Source organism: Schistocerca americana, chromosome 7, assembly GCF_021461395.2.
Source record: "Schistocerca americana isolate TAMUIC-IGC-003095 chromosome 7, iqSchAmer2.1, whole genome shotgun sequence".
Taxonomy (NCBI): Eukaryota; Metazoa; Arthropoda; class Insecta; order Orthoptera; family Acrididae; genus Schistocerca; species Schistocerca americana.
In genome coordinates this window covers 557,888,985-557,913,564 of record NC_060125.1, presented here as the reverse complement: position 1 = coordinate 557,913,564, position 24,580 = coordinate 557,888,985, and the positions used below count along the sequence as shown (strand labels likewise).

The 24,580-nt window shown below is 39.4% G+C and overlaps 1 protein-coding gene across 2 annotated transcripts in view; it reads right to left on the bottom strand.

Moving 5' to 3' along the window:
• LOC124621978 (putative protein FAM10A4) overlaps positions 1 to 24,580 on the bottom strand; it is a 188,701-nt gene that overhangs the window by 5,473 nt on the left and 158,648 nt on the right. For both annotated transcript variants that reach the window (XM_047147515.1, XM_047147514.1), the window contains exons 5-6: positions 6,897 to 7,121; positions 745 to 985 (exon numbers count right to left, since the gene is read on the bottom strand). In XM_047147515.1, coding sequence (XP_047003471.1) covers positions 749 to 985; positions 6,897 to 7,121 — 462 coding nt within the window. In that variant the 3' untranslated portion in view covers positions 745 to 748. The remainder of the gene's footprint in view (positions 1 to 744; positions 986 to 6,896; positions 7,122 to 24,580) is intronic.

Here is a 24,580-nt window from a genome sequence, read left to right as displayed (position 1 = left end):
TACGTCAGGGGTCAACAACCTCTCCACTCCCCCCTCCCCCCACCCCTCTCTCTTTCTCCCCATTAAGTCTAAATGGCTACTTATAATGCACTGTTGATAGGTGCACTGTCAGCTGAAATCTAGATCTGTAATGCATTAAAGAAGGCCAATGACATTACAACCAATGCTGACCTCCTTTCTGTCCTGAATTACATCATGGTCATGGAACACAAACATTCCCATGGAATTGAACATGATGAACTGGTTGTGTTATGTGTGCAAATAGTGTCTAGGAACACATTTATAAAAAAGCTAATAGCAACTCAAATATCTATCATATCTGTCATATAAATCGAAATATCAAGCATGACTTTTCCTGTCATGTTCACGCTCTGACTGTCCATTTAGCATGTCAATGGGATGGGAAATCAGTTGCCTTTCAAAAACCTTGTCTGTGATGCTTTTCTCACAAAACTAATAATTATTTTCTTCATTTACTACTAGGTGATAATATGAAGTAATTCTAACACCGAGAAAACTTGATGCCACCCTTAAAAATGAAGTTTTAGCTTTTACATGTTAAGCTTAGATAAAAAAAAATAAAGTATTGTGACTGAAGACGGAATATTACTAGTAAAAATATCCCTAGGAACATTAATATTTGACTTTTGAATTTTGAGCAAGAAATATGCTTCACACCAGCACCTAAATGAAAATTTCCCAAATCTTACCAAGCTGCCACACCGTAATTGTAATTATACCCACCTTTTCAGTCAAGACCCACATCGTCTCCAGAGGAGGAAGGTGGTGGGGGTGGTGTGGGACCGGCACCTGGAGGGAATCCTGCCCCGGGGAAAGGCATGCCTCCCATCCCTCCGAGGCCTGCACCTGAAAACTTGGCTGTCAGTTTCTCCATGGCAGCCACAACCTTTGGATTGTTCTGGTACTTAACCATGTTGGCAGGATTGGTTGAGATATCACGGAAAGCTGCTGCTAACTCAGGATCCTGAAAAGATAAGAAAGGATTTAACAAATATAATAATCAGCAAAGAACCTCAAACAACACAGATTATTGCATCAAGTGCTTCTGATGTGTTGTTTTGGTGTCTTATTAAATGAGTAAGTGATTTGTACAATTTTTCAGTCAACTAAAAATGATTTGTTTTCATCAAAGAAGTTTTAAGTATGATATCTTGGAGTTGCTGTGCATCAGTGAGTCCTATGTTGAGACAATATAATCCATTTAACCATAAATTAGCCATGGCATTTGGTCAGAAGATCAGTTTAGACTGCCAATTTTCCACCTCATGATCTTTGTGAGACCTCTAGAGCTTTGGCTGCTGATAAATGATTGTGTGGTGCCATTTTTTTTATTTGTAAATTTCACAGATGTTAATGAGTGTAGGGTGACTGATAATGCATCCTGCATCTCCACATGATGATGGTACTTCATATTCCACTGCCACCTCTCCCCTTTTCTGTTCCACATGCTAATGGTGCATGAGAAGAACAACTACTGGTAGGTTTCTGTATGCATTCAAACACCTAGAATTTTACTTTTACAGTATTTCAAGAAACGTATGTACAAGGAAGCAGTATGCTGGTTGACTCTTGCAGAACATATGCTCTTGGCAGTGTAACAGTAAACCATACTGTGATTCACAATGCCTCTCTTGCAGCATCTCTCACTGGAATTGAATGAGCATCTACATGATGCTTTTGACATTATTAAATGATCCCATGACGAAATCTTTTGCTATTTTCGGTATCTTCTCTATTTTCTCCATCCTACCTGGGAAGGGGCCTAGACTGAGGAGTAATACGGGGTGTTCAAAAAGTCTCTCCGCAGCGCCATACGATTGTTAGCCGTGCGTGCCGTACACCGCAGTGAATATACCGAAATGAAACTCAGTGAAATACAAGTTTTTAATTTATTGAACATTCATTTTTACTGAGATAAATGAAACAGTGGAATGTTGGGAGAGTCCACTTGAAGGAAGTAACCCAGGCAGGCAAACAATCATAAGGCAAGCGTGGTTAACAATCGTACGGCACTGCGGAGAGACTTTTAGAACACCCTGTACTCAAAATACTCAAGTAAGGGTTGTAGGACTGTTTTGCACAATCTGTTTTGCATGAGGTCAATAATATTTCCTGAGAATTGTCTAATTAATCTCCGCCTAGCATCTGCCTTCTCTATGATTAATTTTATGTGGTGATTTCAGTTTCAGTAGCTCCATATGCATACTGAGATATTTATTGGATGTGACTTTTTTCGGCCGGCCAGGGTGGCCGAGCGGCTCTAGGCGCTACAGTCTGGAACAGCGCGACCACTATGGTCGCAGGTTCGAATCCTGCCTCGGGCATGGATGTGTGTGATGTTCTTAGGTTAAAGTAGTTCTAAGTTCTAGGGGACTGATGACCTTAGAAGTTAAGTCCCATAGTGCTCAGAGCCATTTGACTGTTTTCAGAGATCATTTGGCAAATGGATAATAAAACAATAATGAGATTTTCCATCTGTTAGGTGCAGTGCATTACATTTGTTTCTCATAAGGGTCAAAACGCCCCCCCCCCCCCCCCCCCCACACACACACACACACACACACACACACAGAGAGAGAGAGAGAGAGAGAGAGAGAGAGAGAGAGAGAGAGAGAGAGAGAGTGAGAGAGAGAGAAAAGAATGTCCTAATTTCATTGAAAAGTGTAAATTGTACACAAACAATCCATGAATATCTTGGATTCAATGTTAGGAACAATAACTACAAAAATTAAGTGACAGTATATGGAAACTTCATTCGGGCTTTGATGCTATTACATTCTCCTTCTCATTTGGTTATTGTATTTGGATATCCATTTTCTGTCTCCACTTTCATGTCGAGTGTCCCAATGTTTCATTCTCTCCTTACATATGCATCCTGACCCCTCTAATTATACCCCAACCAAATTCATACACTGAATGAATTACCTAAGGAAAAGTGTGCCTGGTAGTCTGGAGAAATTTTAGATCAGAATAACAGAAATGATCTATAAAACTACTGTCCAATATCTTTGGCATGCATCAGTTTCACAATCTTAAAACATATCCTGACCTCAAATGAGATGAGGATCATAAACAGAATGACCTCCTCCCTACAGACCAGCATGGATTCCAAAAACATCAGTCATATGAAACCAAGCACTCACTTTTCTCACACAACATCCACAAAACAAGGCAGTCAGACAGATGTAGTATCTCTTGACTTCCAAAAACATTTGCCTCAGCAACACATCATTGCTTATTAATGTAACTATGGTCATATATCAAACAAAACGTGTGACTGGAACTGACAACTTCCTAAGTGGAGAGCCATCTGCAGGAGCAGAAGTAAAGTTAAGTGTGCCCTAGGAAAAAGTGTTGGACCCCCGATGTTCACACTGTCTGTTAATGACCTGGCAAACAATATTAATGATAACCTTGAACTTGATGCAGTTATCTGAAAAAGCTACACAAATATCAAGTCAAATCTTGAAAATATTTGAAAGTACTGCAAACAATGGCAAGTTGCCCTAAATGTACAGAAAAATGAAACTGTATACTTCACAAAATAAAAGAACTTTGTATACATGGCTACAAAATCAATGATTCACGAATGGAATTGGTTCAACACGTACAAACAAATGTGTTAACAATTTGAGGGGATATGAAATGAAACGAAAATGTAGGTTCAATTGTAGGTAAAGCAGGCCACAACTGTTAGTTCACTGGTAGGATACCAGGAAAATGCAATCAGTGTACAAGTGAGAGTGCTTACAAAACTCTTGTGTGAATCATCCTACAATATCAGTGAAGTGTATGGGACCTTTACCAAATAGGAATAATGGGTGATACTGAACAATTACAAAGAAGATCACCGTGACTGGTCACAGATTTGTTTGAGTCACAGGAGAGCATCATCAAAATGCCGAATGAACAAGCAGTATGTGAGGGATCCAGGAATATACTACAGCCTCTTTCATATCTCTCATGAAGAAACCCGAAGACAAGATTAGTCCAACCAGTGCATGTGGAATATCCTCTACTATTCACTTCATAGTGAGGTTATGAAAAGGATAGATTGCTATGCACCATACAGTGCAAATGTTGAGTCGCAAATAGACACAACAAAGACTGTCAAACAAGTAAGCTTTGGCTAAAGGGCCTCCTTCTGAATTAGACAACATAATCATGCAAACACAATTCACATGCACATGACCACTGTCCCTGGCTGCCTTGACTATATGGTGAGTAGCAATCTATCCTCTTCACAATTTTGTCATTATTCCATCCTGAATTTCTCACTGCTTGATTCTCTACACATCAGTTCACAGAGTACAGATGTAGATGAAGATTTATGTAGTCTACTGTGTCATCATATTTGCTTAAAATTACTTATTGCTTGAAACTTTATGTGGCATAACTTATTTCCTCCAACCAGAGCTCTGTCAATGCCACACGCCAACTGTCCACCACTGTCATCATTTGCTGTGTGGATTAGTGCAATGTACAGCCCATGTGTATACCACTTTGTTCATTTATGTTGCTGTTTCTGGTAGATTTTTGTGTCTGTTGAAGTAAGAGGTTAGAAAGACAGACCCAAGATACAGAATAAGAAACAAAACAAAAAGCCTGAACAAAGAATTTTGCTTAAAGAACAACTGTGTCAATTCAATTCATGTGAAATGTACAGGAACTTTGAGAGGAAAATCAGTAACCTCTCTAAGTTTCCAGTGCCATGATTGGTGTAATCTGAATCACTCAGTGTCATACTAATGTGGAAAAATACAAGAAGGAATTAAGAGAAACACAATTTCTTGATTGTAACAGGAAAAAAGATTAATGTTCAAAAGTGCATAATAGCACTGTATCCTTCTGCAAAAGGACCAATTCAATGTCGTATAAACAGTTATCATCACAGAAACATGGAGGTCTACGGAAATTTAACCGAGAGAACAAGATACTAACATAGCCATTTCTCATATAACTGATCCGGTGTACCTTAGACAAAATGCAAGAATGACAGTCTTTAAAAAAGTCTCAAAATTTGTCATTTTCATTACCATGTAAAAATGTAAAAAATCAGGACTGTAGTTAACTGCTGTTGCCAACTGATATTTATTAAACATTGAAATTCAATTTTGTCTTTTACAATGATATAGGATTTGTTAGTTGGCCACAAGAAACTTGAATGCCTGATCCCAGCAGTGTAGATACACTGAAGAATTTAGTGCAAAAGCAATTTTACACATCAGCAGAGTGTGCAGACACTGTCAAATATCTGCTGTTGTGCTGAAGGCAGTTTGTCTTCTGTGTTTAAATGTACAATCCAGATGGCTATCTTTCTTCTACAAAAGGAATAGAATAAAACAATTTTTTCCTGTGCTCTGCATGATGCCAATAAATAATGTAACTGATAGCTATGTTCTGATTTTCAACACAGTAAAATAATGAAATAAGAAGAAATAAAACATACAGTATTTGAAAATCATGTCATCAGAAACTAACGTCAAAATTGGCAAAATATAGCACCAAAATTTGCAGAAAATAACAAAAAATGATAAAGGAAATAACATCAAAATTGGCAATAATAACACCTTAACTCTGCATAAAATAGAATGATATTTTTCTTTCCCTGCCGATGCATAGAAATCATCTTAGTTTGCATAGGCCTTCTACCATAAGAAGTGAATCAGGACTTTTTCACTGCTGCAAGTTGTTCTCAAGAATCTCCACTTCAAAAAAAATTATTTCAATGTAATGAAAGTTTTTACCAGATGTAAAAGAACTTAATTTTGATGACATAGTTTGAATTTTATTTAATACATAGCATATTTCATGGTTGTTCTCGGATAGAGACACAAGAAGTTAGATTAATTTTCCATCCACCACAGCAAAGATTATTCATCTATCTGCAGCAGCTGCCGTTGGTTGGTGACACCAGTTTAGACTAGAAATGGCAAAAAAAAAAAAAAGGGTTTCTCAAGAAGAGAAATCTGCTAACATCAAGTATATATTTAAGTGTCAGGAAGTCTTTTCTAAAAGTATTTGTATGGAGTGTAGCCACGTATGGAAGTGAAACGTGGACAACAACTAGTTTAGACACGAATAGAATAGAAGCTTTCGAAATGTGGTGCTACAGAAGAATGCTGAATATTAGATGGGTAGATCACATAACTAATGAGGTGGTACTAAATAGAATTGGGGAGAGGAGGAATTTGTGACACAACTTGACTACAAGAAGGTATTGGTTAGTAGGACACAGTCTGCGGCATCAAGGGATCACCAATTTAGTGATGGAGGGAAGTGTGGAGGGTAAAAATCGTAGTGGGAGACCAAGCGATGAATACACTAAGCAGATTCAGAAGGATGTAGGTTGCAGTAGTTACTCAGAGATGAAGAAGCTTGCACAGAATAGAGTAGCAGGGAGAGCTGCATCCAACCAGTCTCTGGACTGAAGACCACAACAACAACATATTAACACCACCATATGGTAGTTCTGGTTACACACAATCCCACTGTTCAAGAACTACAAGAATGAAACATGTTTCTTCTATCACATTTTGAAAGTAAATATCAACTTGTCATTCTGTAATTTTCCAATCTTTAAGATAAACTTGTCTTCTGATAAGATTGTACCTTCTGGACATACCCTTCTTGTCACAACAAACAACACATACAAACTTCAGGGTCAGGGAATGGGTTTAAACACAACCTGGAATGAAATGGACATGACTGTTTTCACAAACTCATTGATTAAGCAATAGGAGACACTGAAGTTCCTACCACTAGGTAAACATTAGAAGAAAGTAGTTTCTCCTTGTGATCTGCTCAAAAACCTCTGAAATAAAGCAGGTGCGTGTGACTAAAGACCATTTTAGTTTCCTGCATTATCTACCTACCTTGAAAGCCTCAACAATATCAGGATCATTAAGCAGAGAATAGAAGTCGAATCCAGGTGAGCCGCCACCGCCACCACCGCCTTGCTGCTGCTGTTGCTGCTGGGATGCAGCCGAGGCTTTGGCATGCTCCTCACGCGCTTGCTTGGCACGTCGCAGCCGCTCTTGCAGTTCACGTTCAGCACGTTTGCGTTCGTACTTGCGGCGATGTTCCTCCAACTTGCGTGCCTGCACAATAAAATACTCTAGTATAAATGACATTATAAAGTGAAGGTTCTATTTGTCATTATACCACATAAATAAAAACATTATAAATGCTAAGAGGCTAGCAGTTTGTCCGCTTTAGGATTCTGGATGCATGTTATTAGTGCCCTTTCAAAATTAAATCTGACCGCTCAGTTACAAAAAACAAAATATCAACAAAACAGAACTAAAAACAGTGACAAACACATTAGGCGATACAAATGCCAGAAATTGTTTTAACAATTCACACACATTAACCCTCCCTATGAAAAATTCAGAATGTGATTTGCATCCTCACAGACATTTTTAACACTGGAAGCATCATTATCTAAAATGGAGTGCAAACTGCCATCTAGAAACACCTGATGCTCTGTGTGTGTGTGTGTGTGTGTGTGTGTGTGTGTGTGTTGTGTGTATTTGAGAGATAAAAATGGCACGACCCGTAAATGTGGAAAAGAATAATATTAACACAAATTCTCACATATTTTTTGTTGGTATAACATATCCTCAAAAATGAGAGGACACCGATTTTTTTGTGTATGCTGTCTTTGCTAGTAAATGAAAGACAGTTCAGCAGTTGTTATTCAATTTTTTGTACTTTTTTAACAGAACATCAGCAGCAGTCTGTAGTACACAATTCAATTTCTAATATACACTTGGCAGATTGGAACAAAATTTAGTGTTATTTTTTATTATTTCATTTAACCCTTTAAAGACTACATCGAACCATTAATTATCTTTAGTCTGCTTCTGCTTCTCATCATCCCAAAAATACATCATCTCACTGTGGGTCTATAATCTTTCTAGTGCCTATGGGTTTCTTTAGTTTCAGACTCCTTTCCCCATCAGATGTTTGGATGTGAACTTGTACGAATCACACTTCTGTTTGTTTGTATGTAGTATGTGTAGTTTGCAGTCAGTCAACAGTGACTTCTGTGAAATCCTTTTCTTCCGACATGAAAACTTCTCTCAGTTACTTGTGAGTAATCCACTCATGTTATATAAATTTCGAATGTCTTATCTGTGCAGTGGAACTGAATACAGGTCATCTGAAAATTTCCACTTACAGATACTATAAAGAATTTTGGGTCTGTATATTTCCCTCAGTGCCTGTCATACTATTTCCTTGATGGAATTCACATTGCTTCTTGGTGACAATGTCTCACTTGTGTAAAGAAATTCTGGGAGAATAAATGTGTGTCAGTGGTGAAGTTTGACTTTAGTGGAAAGGGACTTCTGTTATACATGTCCCAGATAATTTTGTAGACTCTATGCAGTTTCGAGTTACTTATTTCCTCCCTAAAAGCCTTGAACAAATTCTGAGCACTGTTTTGCTTGAAGTTTCCTCCATTCTACTCAAATGGTAATTGTGCCTAATTCACCTGATTGTGATTGATATTTGTTTCTGTACTTCTAAACAGTTCTACAGTTCTTTAGGCTTTGCCTGCTTGTATACTGAACTGCAGGACTCTGTCACATTCCAGAACACACCACTTGTGTTCATGTCTTTTGTGAATGTAGGGCAAGTCTTCTTACTGATTCATAAGTGGTGTCAAAAATACATCACTTGTTTGTCTGCAGTTACTGTAAACTTCTGCACATTTTGAGCTGATTCATGGTATTTTAGATGGGACTGAAGTGGATAATGATTTGTAAGTAGTTATGGCTGGACTATATGTAGCCCTTGTATACTCAAATAGATCATGTTTTCCAGACAGAATTTTCCAGTGATTACTACATGATTGAACTGTTTTTAAACTGGTGTTATTTCAATCTGCATCATTATGGAAATTATAGGCAATGTTTTATAGTCTAATTTTTCAAATGTTCATGTTTTTCACATTTGTCCAGCAGTGGAACTACTGGTAGTAATACTAATAGAGTAACCAGCCAACCATAAACAGCACAGCATAAACATGAATAAAAACCACAAAAAATCATATTAAAAAAAATAAACTGAAACAAATCTGTAATCTCAAAGTTGTTTACAACAAGTGACAGGAGATAGAAACACAAACTAATGTAATATCTGATCAAACTGAAGTTGTTGTATATGAAGTGCAATTTATTCATCTTGTTACATACAATTTGCAGATCAACTGCTTTATGTTAAGGGATACGTCAAGATTTACCATGATTTTTTTATAAAAATAATACCACTTTTACATACATCATTATAATATTACAACACAATGCTCACAGTAGTTTTTGTCACACATGAATTCTTCAATAAAATAATAGGACTTTTCCCTTAGAAAAATAAAGAGCAAACTTTTACACAAGCCAAGCTAGATTTTGAATACATTCCTGCATTTTGGTTTATAGTACTTATTTTAACCCATATTCTCTGGTGCTTGGGCACAGGAAGTTTCAAATTCTCTCTATGTCAATTGCCATAACTGTGAGGTAGGTTTCAAGTGTGTCGTGTGTGTGTGTGTGTGTGTGTGTGTGTGTGTGTGTGTGTGTGTGTGTGTGTTTTTATACAGGGAAATCAAACCTCATAAATGTACAGGCAAGAAATAGATAGTATCACCTTTTATTTTTTTTAATTTAATATTATTTTTGAAGTGAACAACATGATACTCTTTGGTGACACACTTGTTTGTAATAATACAGGAGTTGTCACTTTTGTTGAATTCACTCGCATGGTTATGCCACAATGAACAACTGACTCAATATAACAGTGACGACTATCTTACTGGTACCCATGTTCACTGCACTTGACAAAACACAAATTGCAAATGATAAGGACATTTCATTTATCTGCTAAGTGGTCTTGTGAACCTTCAAATTCAAATTTTTTGTATGATATTGGCTATAAGACTTAACATGGTTTGCTTCTGTGGTCTCCTGATCATTACAAGTCATTTTTATGGTCTCTTCTGATGATTTAGTTACAAATTGTCATCATCTAGGTTTTAGTGACATTCAGTTGTAGTTCATTTTCTTCTTCTTCTTCTTCTTCTTCTTTCTGTTTTGGCCATCTGAGAGCCACATTAATTCATACCAGCTTTGTTTCTTCTGGCCCCTCTCTTTGTCCAGTATTTTTCACTGTCATACTTTGCAACCTTCTTTTCTCTTCTGTACATGATGATTCTGTCCAGGATCTAGTTCTGTCCTGGAAACCCGTGAAACCTTATGTTTTTCCCTTTTTTTAATTTAAAAATCACCCTGTTGTATATTTTTGGTTCCTATATTAAATTTTTTTCCAGATCACATTGTACCTCCTGGATTCAGCAGACTATGATTCTCTTCTTCACAAGAAACTGTGTTGTTTACTGTGTTCACCTCACCTAGTCCATTCCAAGGATGTGTCGCAATAATACGGTCCTCCTCTTCCTGATGATTTCTGAGATTCTCTCTATCTTGGTATACAGTTCTTGGTTCACTCGTCTTCTGCTCTTTGAAGTCCCAATATTCTCCTGAGAATATTTTATTCCAGCAGTCCTAGTCTCTTAAGCACTTCTGTTCCTACAAGGTTAAGACTTTTTGCTGCATAGAAGACTTCAGGACAGATCACTGTATGGTAATGTCTCAATTTTGCTTTGAGCAAAATATTCTTCTTATTGCAAATGTTTATTGTTATTTTGTATGCTAAGTTCAATTTGTTTACTGGTGCACCCATTGCTTCTTTTTCTTTCTCACCAGTTTCTACACATTCTCCTAGGTATTTAAAATTCTTTGCCTTCTGAAGTTGTTCTCCTTCTATGTTATCCATCTAGGAGCTGTCATACTCTGTGTCTTCCCGGTAAAGATCTGTAGACCTGCTTTAGCTGGTTGTCTCTGTAGATGCATTGTTTGGTTAAATGCCTCTTCTAATTAATCTGACAATATCATAATAATGTCTGCAAAAACTAGAAACTATATCCATGTTTGACTTTTTGCTGCATAGAAGACTTCAGGACAGATCACTGTATGGTAATGTCTCAATTTTGCTTTGAGCAAAATATTCTTCTTATTGCAAATGTTTATTGTTATTTTGTATGCTAAGTTCAATTTGTTTACTGGTGCACCCATTGCTTCTTTTTCTTTCTCACCAGTTTCTACACATTCTCCTAGGTATTTAAAATTCATTGCCTTCTGAAGTTGTTCTCCTTCTATGTTATCCATCTAGGAGCTGTCATACTCTGTGTCTTCCCGGTAAAGATCTGTAGACCTGTTTTAGCTGGTTGTCTCTGTAGATGCATTGTTTGGTTAAATGCCTCTTCTAATTAATCTGACAATATCATAATAATGTCTGCAAAAACTAGAAACTATATCCATGTTTATTTTTCCTTGTGCTCCAGTCATATTCCACCCTCTCCTCTCATTTATCGCCGACATTCCCTGCTCACCTTGTCAAGTACACAGTTAAAGAGCAAAGGTAAGTCCGTCCCCCTGTCTGATTCCAGTTTTGATCTTGAAGGCCTCTAAAAGCTATAGTTTGAACTTAACCTTGTTGCTTAACATTTGGTTAATCAGTTCACTGGATTTTCTACTCAAACTCACCTCCTCTAAAATTTTTGGAATAGTGTTTGCCTGCCTACTGAATCATAAGCTTTCTTGAAAGTCTACAAATGTGGGCGCAAAGTTCTTGCTCCTCTGTTCTTGATATACGATTACTGGTCTCAGAGTTAAGATTTGTTCTGCACTTGATCTCCCCATTTCTGAAACCTTATTTGGTGATGGAAGTAGAATTAAAGATTTCTTTAGTACTTCCACTTTGGTGGAATTTTTTCAGAGACTGGTATCTAACTTCGAATTTGAACTGATATTCCATATGCAAATAAGACTGAATGTTCATCGGTAGTAGATTTTAAGTCAATAACATGGAAGAGAGTGAGTTGGTATCAAATATTGAACCCTTTAGGGCTCTCTGCGAAACTTTTTCCAGTCAGAAGTATAACTGCTTATATTTGTTGCACTTTGCTTCTTATTTGAGCCAAACCATCATGATGCATTGTTCTTGATCTCGTTCATCCAGTCTGTTGCGAAATAAGGATTGGTTTACTGAACTGAATGCTTCTGTCTGAACATAGAATATTCCTGTCACCATTTTACCTACATATAAAGACACACATTAACCCTAACAATACCCACGCATTTTCCAAAGCAGAAATTACCACCAAGGGAAGTAGGAGTGTACTTTATTCTCACACAAAAAGACGTTAGAAAAAACTAAATTCATTACTTGCTGTTGAATTATATTAACAACATACTTTGTAAAGAGGTGCCTGTACTTAAGTTGGATCCATAGCCTGAAAATACAATTTAGTACACACTCTCGGGGATATCAATGCCCTTTCAATAACATTTATTACCAACTTTATGACCACTACAAAAAATTTAAAATGCAAATTTCGCTCATTGTTTACTCTCAACCTACTTTTTAAAGAGATACTGATGTGTAAGTACGGTTCTGAACCTGGAAATACTGAAAACTATATTCATTAGGGGAAGTGACATCTGCTACTGAGACTTACATTTTTAAGTTTAAATGAAAAATTTAAAACCTCTATGGAATCTGGTAAAAGAAGGAATTTAAAAAGGTAATTATTTTTTATTTTGTAATACAAAGTTATGCTGACTGGATTACAATATTTTTGAAAGTTGGTCGTAAAGATCCCCCCCGTTTTGGTATTGCTAAGGTTAAAAATCAAAGCCAGTCTTACAGTTATGTGAAGCTAATTCACAAAAAGGGCAAACTTTTTCCCCAAACTGCTAAAATGAGAGGAGAGGAAAAACTTTAGTTGGGCAGAAATTATAATTGAATGCTGGTACTAAAGAATCAACCAAAAACAGTTACGTGAACAGAGTTTTCATCTAGCGACGTCTGAGCGTCATTCCCGAACGCTTTCCGCGGACGCACAAGACTTTATATTGCGATTGACGGGTGCTGCCCCTAGCGGCCGTTAATTTAGGCGAGAGCATGAATCTTCAGCGGCGACAGCGAGATGGCGCTAGAGCGCTGCTCTATGCCCACCCTTATAAGGGGCGGCCGGCCAGTTAAATATAGGCGGAAGTCGAGCTCCGCGCGGGGGTATTAATACTGGGTAGATGCTCACCGCCACAACCACTAGCGGGGGCTCGAAGCCCGGACGCCGGTTCTATTTGATACGACGCCGCCCGCGCTTCCTTCATAGTAAGAGCAACGACGGGAGGAAATCTGAAAACAGTCATAACCGAATTTTCCAGTTTCCGTAGCTGAAAACTTAAAATGGAAAAACGTGAAATTACGATTTACTACTTCACTTGGTTCTATAACGCAGTACACATCATTCATGTGAAATCATTACGAAACGATGGCAGATAAATAAAGCCGTACAGTTGAAAAAAACTGAGACAAACTATCAAAATTGTATGATGTATCGCCAATTAAGATTTGTGCCATGTCGCTATCTCACAGTAGTTTCTCGTTTCTTGAATAAATAAAGTTTTTCTGTGTCACTAACCAATATTCATCAGGTTCCTCTGACATCATTTTGCGTCATATATGACCTAGGATGAGAAATATGTAATCATCTGGCGCAATATAGCTACCAAGATAATTTCGTGAGCACATGTACATTTTTTTTAAAAAAGCTGCCACCACAAATCTGAGTCTTATTAGTTTCCGTTTTATGTAAAACTGTAATGGCACCTTCATGCGTTGTTACATTCTTTCTGTCATGTTTACGGTTTCATCGACCACAAAGCATCTTGTAAAATTACTTGCAGTTTGCACAAAAGCGGCGTTCATTAGAATCTGCACAACAGAATGAGAAATGATACGTACCCATTAATTTAACACAATAATATAATTACTGGTTTCTAACTATAAGATACCACATTCAGACAACAAGGTGTGAAAATCGGTGATGTCGAGGGATTTAAATGTACACAGATATAAGCAGAAGAGTTTTATGCCACCTAAAATTTCGATACTGGTTACTTTTTCTCTTACGCGTATAAACCATGAACAGAATCATACAGGTACATACATAACAAAATGCTAATCTTCTGAATGATGATGTAAATTTGAACCGGCCGAAGTGACGAGCGGTTCTAGGCGCTTCAGCCTGGAACCGCGCGACCGCTACGATCGCAGATTCGAATCCTGCCTCGGGCACGGATGTGTGTGATGTCCTTAGGTTAGTCAGGTTTAAGTAGTTCTAAGTTCTAGGGGACTGACGACCTCTGACGTTAAGTCCCATAGTGCTCAGAGCCATTTGAACCATTTTGTAAATTTGAACGCTATCAATCTTAATGCAAAGCACTAACATATTGAAAGCTTTGTGATAGATAGGTCTCAGTTTCGAAACTATGGGTGGCATTATTCTGTAGCAATGAATAAAATTATCAAATTGTTTTCTGTTTCTGTTCACATCTCGTATAAAGAAAAGCATGTCTCCAACTGCACCATAACGATTCTAAACCCTATGAATCAACGTGCGTATAATTCATGGGTTTCATGTAATGATGAAATCTATCGAAAAGATGCAATGGTTCACAGGGGTACCCCCTCCATTGGGTCATTTAGACCTTTCCCCTCCTGTCAATCGTGTTCTCTCATCTCTAATCTAATCATCATCTTCTAAAAGCCACTTTGCGGTATCATCACTTACTGTACACCGTCTGCCTGCCGTCTTCATAGAACCACAAATCGGACGAGAAGCATGCGATCATTTGCACAAGTCAGGGATAGCTGCTTACTATTATACAGAGCAGGCAACTTGCGCTGTCTGAGGGAGAGCCGGTTCTACAAGACGAAGAGTTGGAAACCGTCTGCGACAGCAGACCAGGAGGAAAAAAGTAACAATACGACGTGTCAAACCTTGCCCTGCATTGTGACCAAAGCGGAAAATAAGTTATGCCGAACGACGCCTGTCATAGGAGCATGAGGGGTTAAGGCGTACGGCGACGTGGTTTCTGAGTTAAGCTTTCGAGTGTCTGAGGCATCAAGGGATCACCAATTTAGTATTAGAGGGCAGCGTGGAGGGTAAAAATAGTAAAGGGAGGCCAAGCGATGAATACACTAAGCAGATTCAGAAGGACGTAGGCTGCAGTACGTACTGGGAGATGAAGCAGCTTGCACAGGATAGAGCAGCATGGAGAGCTGCATCAAACCAGTCTCAGGACTGAAGACCAAGACCACCAACACCACCACCACCACCACCACCACCACCACCACAACCCTCGCATGTCCATCAGCAAACAGACCTGCGTCGAGCTCCTATGGGACTTGCTGCCGACTGGACCTTTAACTCGTATCTTCAGTCCACACCGAACAAACATATACAGGGTGATTCAAAAATGCATGCAAATATTTTAAGGGTGTATTTGTGAGGTAAATATAAGACAAAAATGTTCTATAAATGTTTTTCCATAAACGTTTAATTCCAGAGTTATCGTTAAATACGAAAGTCATGTCCGTATCAAAACGACGGCAGTGCAAGCAGCAGGATGCCATATTCTGGTACGTAATTCACATACGTATCTCCCAACAGTTGATTCGAAACTGCATGAATAGTGTTTGTTTTTGTTTGCACGTGATGTTTACTCCTACTGTACGGAAGATGGCGCTGATGTTGTTGGTAACGGAAAAGTACGTCCTGTCGTTCATTCATCGTCGGAAGGCTAAAGGTTTCGTGCACATGATGTACTCAAACAGTGAGTATGCTGATATGCACCTTGTGTATGGTGCAGCAGATGGAAATGCACTTGCAGCAAGACGAAGGTACAGTGAGCTGTTTCCAGGAAGACGGTTACCAAGTCATCAGACGTTTGTATCTGTGGACAGACGTATGCGGGAGTATGGCATTCGTCCTGGGCCACATTCAGGTCGACCACTTGAGCATGCAGTGAACGTCGAGGAACATGTTTTGGACCTGGTAGACCAAGATCCATCTATCAGTACGAGACAAATTAGTGCAGCTGTACGACTTCCACAATCTACTGTATGGCGGCTGCTTCGGAGACAACAGTTGCATCCATTTCACCTGCAAAAAGTGCACGAATTGACACCTGAAGACTATCCTCGCCGTCAGCAATTCTGCCAGTGGTTACAAGAGCGTCATTTGAATGATCCAATGTTCATTCGGCGGATATTATTCACAGATGAGGCCATGTTTACTCGTGCGGGTGTAATCAATTCGCATAATATGCACCAGTGGGCTGTCGAGAATCCTGGCGCGAGAATTGTGCGTGGATATCAACATCAATTCTCCATAAACATTTGGTGTGGTATTGTGGGGAATTACTTACTCGGACCTCATGTTCTGCCTCCAAGGCTGAATGGGCACGCGTACTGCGAATTTTTGGAGGGAGAATTGCCTGGATTGTTACAGGATGTCCCTCTTGCAACACGAGCCACCATGTGGTTTATGCACGATGGTGCTCCCGCCCATTACAGCCGCAACGTAAGGGCGTACCTCAATTCTGCGTATCCACATCGATGGATAGGTCGCGGAGGACCAATTGCTTGGCCAGCCAGATCACCTGACCTGAACCCTTTAGACTTTTATTTATGGGGCCGACTAAAGACATTGGTGTATTCTTCTGCAGTACCGAACAGAGAAGTGCTACAACAAAGTATTGAAGGTGGTTGTGAAATTATTCGTGGAGAGTTGAACGGACTGTGTAATGTGCAGAGATCATTGATGCGACGAGCACGGGTCTGTCTGCAAGTTCAGGGACAGCATTTTGAACATGCATTGCATTAAGATTTGTGCAAATACAGTACAGTACAGTACAGTCTGTAAAATGCTTCAATTTTCCTTAGTTATTGTGCATTGCTGTAGTTCAATCAACAGGACCTAAATTAATACAGTGTTCGCGAGGAATTGTTTCAGTTTGTTACGTCACGTTTATTTATCAGTTTGCGTTGTTAGTCCAAATGCACTGTAATTAAACTGTGAACTCTGGGAATTAAATACCTTACGTTGTATTGAATGTATTATCCTGTTTTGTTCATAACTCTGTAATAAGCCAAGTATGGAAAAAAGTGTATAGAACATTTTTGTCTTATATTTACCTCACAAATACACCCTTGAAATATTTACATGCATTTTTGAATCACCCTGTATATCCAGGGGTAGTCATAAATTTAAATTATCACCTCGAAAAAATGTATTTAGTAATTAAATAATTGTTTGCAGGTACATATCTGCAGATCTGATACATATTGAAATTTCCGTCCCACACTGCCACAACAGGCCACTGGAGAAGTAAAAAACAAACGGCGCACTCCGACTGTAAAGTGGAATATCGTGCGTAATTTCTTTTCTGCATCTGAAGGGCAACATCGCTGCAATAATCCACAATGGCGTCATTATCCGCTTTCGTCTACAACTGTTTTAATTTTATTGAAATTTCGGCTTATCTCTCATTCGTCAAGTATAAGATTCGATATCATATTAAGCTTCGCAATACCATGGGGGGTTTCTTTATGCCCACCTTTTTTGAAATATTGAAATCTAGTCACGTACCTCATACTTTAAAATTTTGAAAAAATAATTGTTTTCTAATGAGTTCTTCTAGCAGATACCATAATTGTTTAATCTTTTCCAGTAAAACTTTAGCCAAAAATTTAAGTCTTAGCAATGATTTTTCGCAGCATATGTCATTCATATTTTCCGGTTCTGACCGTTCTTACACATAAATATATCTCTAAAAAGTATGTTGTGGATAAAAATCAACGACAGTTAATTAAATTGGTATTTCTTTTAAATTCTGTGTCAGCAATAGTTAAAACTTTACGACTGTCGGTCAATTTTCCCACGGCGGAACACAGGCAGGCCTGCATTTTGGAACGTAGCGCGTTAAGTACCACGAATACGGCACCTGGGCCGTGTATTCTGGGACACGTGAGGCGGGCAACATCCCACCTGTACACTTTACACTCGTTTTCAAATACAGTGGCTACAACAGCACTGGCAGAAGGGCCTGCAAAACGTACTAATTATACCTTCTGAAGCTGTATGTTGAACACAACAGTGCTCTGGCTGTTTCGCTCGCTTACACTACGGTTCCAATCAACGTTATTTTACTTCAGGCCGCCCAGTGGCCCTACCTTAAATATCATTAATATCATTACTTGCAGCCTCAGGGGAATTTTCTTTGGTTTTGAGAGTACTGCCTCATAACGACATAAGAAACTACATTATGAGGGAATTTAGAGCCTTCCACGAAGTATTCAGGTCGATCAACGACATTTTTCACTTTACTGGTTTAAAACGTGAGTTTTATTTATCATCACGAGACGAAAATGTTTCTATTAAACTGCAGAAATAACGAGGACAATGAACAGTTGCTTCAACTCCTCTATTGTGCGTGAGAGTTTATTAAATCTGTAACAGCGACTCCTAACGCATGTAGGCACAAAGTTTTCTTCTTATTTTTAGATGAGGAACTCTATCTTTAAGCTCTGGTAACATTTTCGATACGCCTTCTAAATATTAGAGTGTAAGTAAAACCTGAGATTAAAAGACAACTTTTTCAGGCTTGCAGATAATAGGCCAATTAAAGAAATACCCATAAATTAAATGAAAGAATCCATCATGTGACTGTCCCATACGTTCATTACTAGCAGTATACCGTCTTTTCGTTGCAATAAGGCGATTTATCCAATAACGAGACCAAAAGTTCCACTTCGTTTAGCGCTTGAACAGTCTGCGACGTTGCTGCACATTTCTTAGATCTGGCTGTGTCCAACAAGTTCTGATTCAATTAAGCCAATTGTCAATTGCTTCGCTGGCTGCACGAGTCTTAGCCTCAGCGAAGAATAAATTTCCTATCTTCCAAACAAGTGTGTGTGTGTGTGTGTGTGTGTGTGTGTGTGTGTGTGTGTGTAAATCAAAGACTGCTCACAGGCAAAGGGCCCATTGCGAGGTGCAGCGACGCTGTCCAGCGATCTCCGCTCGGGGGTTGAGAATGCTCAACAGATGGCTGTTATGCGCTATTTACAGAGGGCTTACACGCGCGTCAACTGCTTTGACGCAAAGCAGTCCCACGGGTGCGCGCGGAAACAGCGGAACGTACACAACGATACACGAATCGCGCCCACGCTACTTTTCACCGTACGCGACCGCTTGGTTGCTCTTGCGACCAATTCGAAAACGTTTTACCCAAATATTGAACGTAGTCAAGACATAGTAGCACATATCCGTATTAGCAAAACGTAAATAAATTACCAGGTGTAGAAGTATGAAACCGGAATTTGCTATAGATGGTACTAGCCGTCAGTGTACGGCCCGTGAGACCGCGTCTGCAGCGTAATTTGCTTCCTGTAACGGCTGACGACAAATGTCAACACACCATGGGCGTAAAGGTAGGAAGGAGCAATATAGTACTTGACTCCTCGGTGAAGGTATGTTCCCGAAACTTCAACAAAAGCCCGTACCGAGCTATTGAGCGTCATGCACAAGGTGGTTTTTTGATTGCAAACGTTTTATTTTTGACAAACCTTCACATAATGTGTTACATTTTATCTACTAATATGAGAAGTTGGCATGAGGTCCCAACTCACAATGGGCACGTTTCGTAACAAAATTTTCGAAGACCAGAAGATGTCAGCCAAGCCTGTCGAAGCCTGTTGCCAAAAGTACGCACGTATTTATGCGATCTTGTACAGAGACAGTTTTTTAACAATTAAAACAGATCGCTCCTTCTCACTTCGCAACATGAGAAATTTCACTAAACGTATAATACATAAGTAGGTGGGAAGATCCGTTACTGCTCAATTACGCTTATGGTTGGAAACAGAAACAATCGTCAAATGTCGGAGCTCTGACTTCTAGAAAATGCTATGCTCAGTGCCAAACCCGAAGCCATTAAATGTTTCCCAAAAATGGAGCCGTCATTACACGATAGACTACAAAGGCGCACTCGAAACGGTGGCTCATCAAAGGCTTTTCAAACCGTTCCCATCAACAGAAAAAGTAATAGCTGTGATTTTCTGACATTATGACGCACTTCTCATAGCATACTCTATAAAGGCAGAGCCATCATCGTTGGGTATCAGGGTTTACTAGTTGACAAATTGAACAGTTGTATTTAGTCTAAGCGTCCAAATTTTGAAAAGGAGAAAGTTCTTACACGTCACGATGGCGTATTCCCCACATACGCCATCGATCGTTGCTTCGAAGTACTTCCACATCCGCCGTTTCATCTCCTAGCAACCACTCTTTCACCTGCACCTACATAATACTCTACAAGCCACCTAACGGTGTGTGACGGAGAGTGCTTCTGGCACCACTGATTTCCCCCCGCCTGCCATACACGCGAATGGCGCCTGGGAAGAATGATTGTCGTTGAGCCTTCGTATTAGCTCTAATTTCTCGTTTTTTTTTTTTTTTTTTTTTTTTTTTTTTTTTTTCGTCGTGGTCATTTCGTGAGATGTATGTGGGAGGAAGTAATATGTTCTCCCATTCTTCCGAGAAAGTGTTCACTCGAAATTTCAATAGTAAGTCTCTCCCTGATCCACAATGTCTCTCTTGTAATGTCTGCCATTGGAGTTTGTTGAGCATCTCTGCATAGCTCTCGCGCCGACTAAACGCGCCATTTTTCGCTGGATCTTCTCTTTGTTAGCAAATTTGGACAAAATGGCTGTGTTGACCAATTCAACATACTATGATGCTGAATCTGAGACACGCTAATTTTGCACTGTTGGGTAAATCTTATTGTATTTATGACATAAAACGCCTGAAAGATGGTAGTGATTCTGCATTTGCTAGTATACTGAAAAACATTATCAATGCAATAGTTTCCATCAGACATCACCGGAACAGTGGCATGTGCAGAATTAAAAGGGCGGTGATGTAAGCAGATTCCATATCACGTAAACTTTTTTTAACAACCCTAGAGGTAGTTTTCAGATCCCTTATATGGGAAATTGGAGAAAGGAAAAATGCGTCGAACCACTTTCGTCTTGCTGATGTCACTGAACTGTTAGCTTGCTGCGAAGATGACCTTCAACACAGGAAGGAACAACATAATACTCTGGTGGTCATTAAGATTTCAATATCAGGAAGGATAGTAGATTTTAAAATTCTACTTATTGTGCGTATAAGCCACAGCACGAAGAACGTATGATATGGAGGTAAATAGGCTGTAAAATTTAGTACACGGAGCTGCCACCTCTGACAGCATTAACGTCTCTAACCCGACTGTGCTTTGGCTTGAACTGAGCTTGGATCACTGATACAGGTACGTCATTCCATGCTGCTCCGCCTCTATGTCAGATTTCAACAATAGTTGCGGTTGGCGAATGATGGCCTGCCAGTCTCTGGGCAATCCATGACGACATGTTTTCAGTGGATGAGAGATATGGAAATCCGGTTAGCCAGGGCAACAGTCGAGCACCCTCTGCGTCGAGGTAGATCAGAAACTTGTTTTATTTTGTTGAAAGATAACGTCAGGAAACCTCTAAGATAGGGCATGTCGGAAATGAAACGCGCGATGTCCATTATCGGCTCTGCGAACTACAGGTGATCGCGTTGTGTACCTAATGGCAACCTATACACCACCACACGAAGTGCTGGGCCCGAACGACGGTGACGAATGCGATGTGGCAATTTCCGTCTCCTCGGAGCCTCCACACACGGATACGTCCATCCTCATACTGTAGGCAAAACCACGACTTGTCTGAAACGACGGCACGGTGCTACCCATCTGTCAGCGTCGTCGTTGAGCGCAGCACCACTGTCGGTTGGGGTCCCTCCGCTGACGCGTCAAAGGAAGCCGCAACAATGGTCGCAGATTAGGACTCCTGTCCTATTAGTTCCGCGATCAACCGGCCATATTTATACTATCTTCTGCTTTATTAATATTATTTATGTATGACAACAGTATGAACACATATATGGGAGAACGCGTCTATTTTTTTTATCGTGGCTCTTGTTTTTTGTTTGACAGGAGTAACTACTCATACGACAGTGTTTAGCGTCCAACAATATTAAATCCATCCATCCATCCATCCACAATGTGTGTTCTACGATTCTGTATTCGTATCACAGTCGACCTACGCGTGCTGTACTATCGCGAACAGTAAATCGCAATCTCGATTGACCACAATCGAATTCCGACATACGAATGCTGTCAGCCGTTCCTCCTCCTCCTCCTCACACGAAGCACAACAACGTCTTCCAACAATTCACATTGAAATGCTATTTTTGCTGCGTTATTTCTCTCTATACACAGATGGCGTTACTACTACCTACTCTGTGCGGTTGCGCTGCAATGTTAATCAATTGCATATCCGAGCAAAGTGCAAGCCTACACTTCATAACAATTTCACGTTTGTTGCAAGCCTTCTTCGTGGTGATGCAGTTCTCATGCCCGGTACTGGTCTGGATCGGAAGGGTTAATTATAACGGCAACGAATATGAAATAGATGGACCGGGCGTAGATGAGTTTTGAAAATACACAGGGGAAACATGAATGCGCACTGCTAAATGCTGGAATGCATGGAAAGATTGAGTGGTCGTCTTTACCCAGAATTTGGTATTAATCTGTACCATTAAGGGACAACACTGGCGGAAAATGCGAAATATAGGGCTACGACAGGCAATACTGACCCTACGTCTTATCTTTGAAGATAGGTTAAACAATGGCAAACCTAAGATTCTAGCATCTGTAGACTTAAGCGAGAGCTTTTGACAATGTTGACTGGAATACACTCTTTGAAAATATGAACGAAGCAGGGCTAACAATATAGAGAGCGAAAGGTTACATACATCTTGTACAGAAACCAGACGGCAGTTATGAGAGTCGAAGGACACGATGGAAAGCGGTGATTGAGAAGGGAGTGGAACAGGTTTGTAACCTATCCTCAATGTTATTCAGTCTTGGAGAGCGAATTACAGTTCGGGAAGCAGAATTAGAAAGTTTCAGGTTTGCCGATGACACTGTAATTCTGTCAAAGACAGCAAAGGACTTGAGAGAACAGATGAACGGAATGGACAGTGTGTTCAAAGGGGATATAAAACGTACTTTAACAAAAGCAAAACAAGGGTAATGGAATGTAGTCGAATTAAATCAGGCAGTGCTAGGGAAATTAGATTAGGAAGCGAGACACGGAAGTGATAGATGGTTTTTGCTATTTGGGCAGTAAAACAACTGATGGTGGCCGAAATAAAGATGATGTAAAATGTAGACTGGCAATAGGAAGAAAAGTATTTCTGGAGAAGAGAAATTTGTTAACATCGAATATAAATTAAGAGTTAGAAAGCGTTTTCTCAAGACATGTGTCTGGATTGTAGCCTTCTACAGAACCATAAAAGCTTATCGTCAATTGTACTCCGGGAAAAGAGACTAATTTCTTGTTCTGTATCATGTGACACGTTGATGTTGAGGATTAGTAATAAATATACATGACATTCCTGTGGACGTGGATTGTAACAAAATTATTTCATCTTGTTCACGTTGTAATAAACTGATCTGTTAATTTGTGTGTTTAGTATCGTCTCGGCCCTCTCCAGGAGTCGAGCTAAGAACCCATCAATGTACCGACGAGTGTTATTTGGTACGACAGAACAGCATCAGCGTAAACGGACGACATTATCAGCAACACGTGTAAGACAACTTTCATCACTCGGCATTTTCAGCACTGTTACTGGACATCATTAGCGTAAAAGTGGCATTTTTGTCACAAAGTGTTTCATCACTCGAATACACACTTAAGTGTTGCAGATATAGCTTTTGCAAGCCACATACTATCTCCCTATATCACTCTTCATGTTATAACGGCACAAATTAATTCACGTTGTTGTTGTGGTCTTCAGTCCAAAGAATGGCTTAATGCAGCTGTCTATGCTACTCTATCCTGTGCAAGCTTCTTCATCTCCAAGTAACGACCGCATCCTACATCCTTCTGAATCTGCTTAGTGTATTCATCTCTTGCTCTCCCTCTACGATTTATACCCTCCGCAGTACCCTCCAATACTAAATTGGTAATCCCTTGATGCCCCGGAATGTGTCCTACCAACCGATCACTTCTTTTAATCAGGTTGTGCCACAAATTCCTCTTCTCACCAACTCTATTCAGTACCTCCTCATTAGTTATGTGATCTACCCATCTTATATTCAGCATTCTTCTATAGCACCACATTTCGAAAGCTTCTATTCTCTTCTTGTCGAAACTATTTATCGTCCATGTTTCACTTCCATACAAATACTTTTCAGAAAACACTTCCTGACACTTAAATCTATATTCGATGTTAACAAATTTCTCTTCTTCAGAAATACTTTCCTTGACATAGCCAGTCTACATTTTATATCCTCTCTACTTCGACCATCATCAGTTATTTTGCTCCACAGATATCAAAACTCATTTACTACTTATTTACTATTTATCGTCCATGTTTCACTTCCATACAAACACTTTTCAGAAAACACTTCCTGACACTTAAATCTATATTCGATGTTCACAAATTTCTCTTCTTCAGAAATACTTTCCTTGACATAGCCAGTCTACATTTTATATCCTC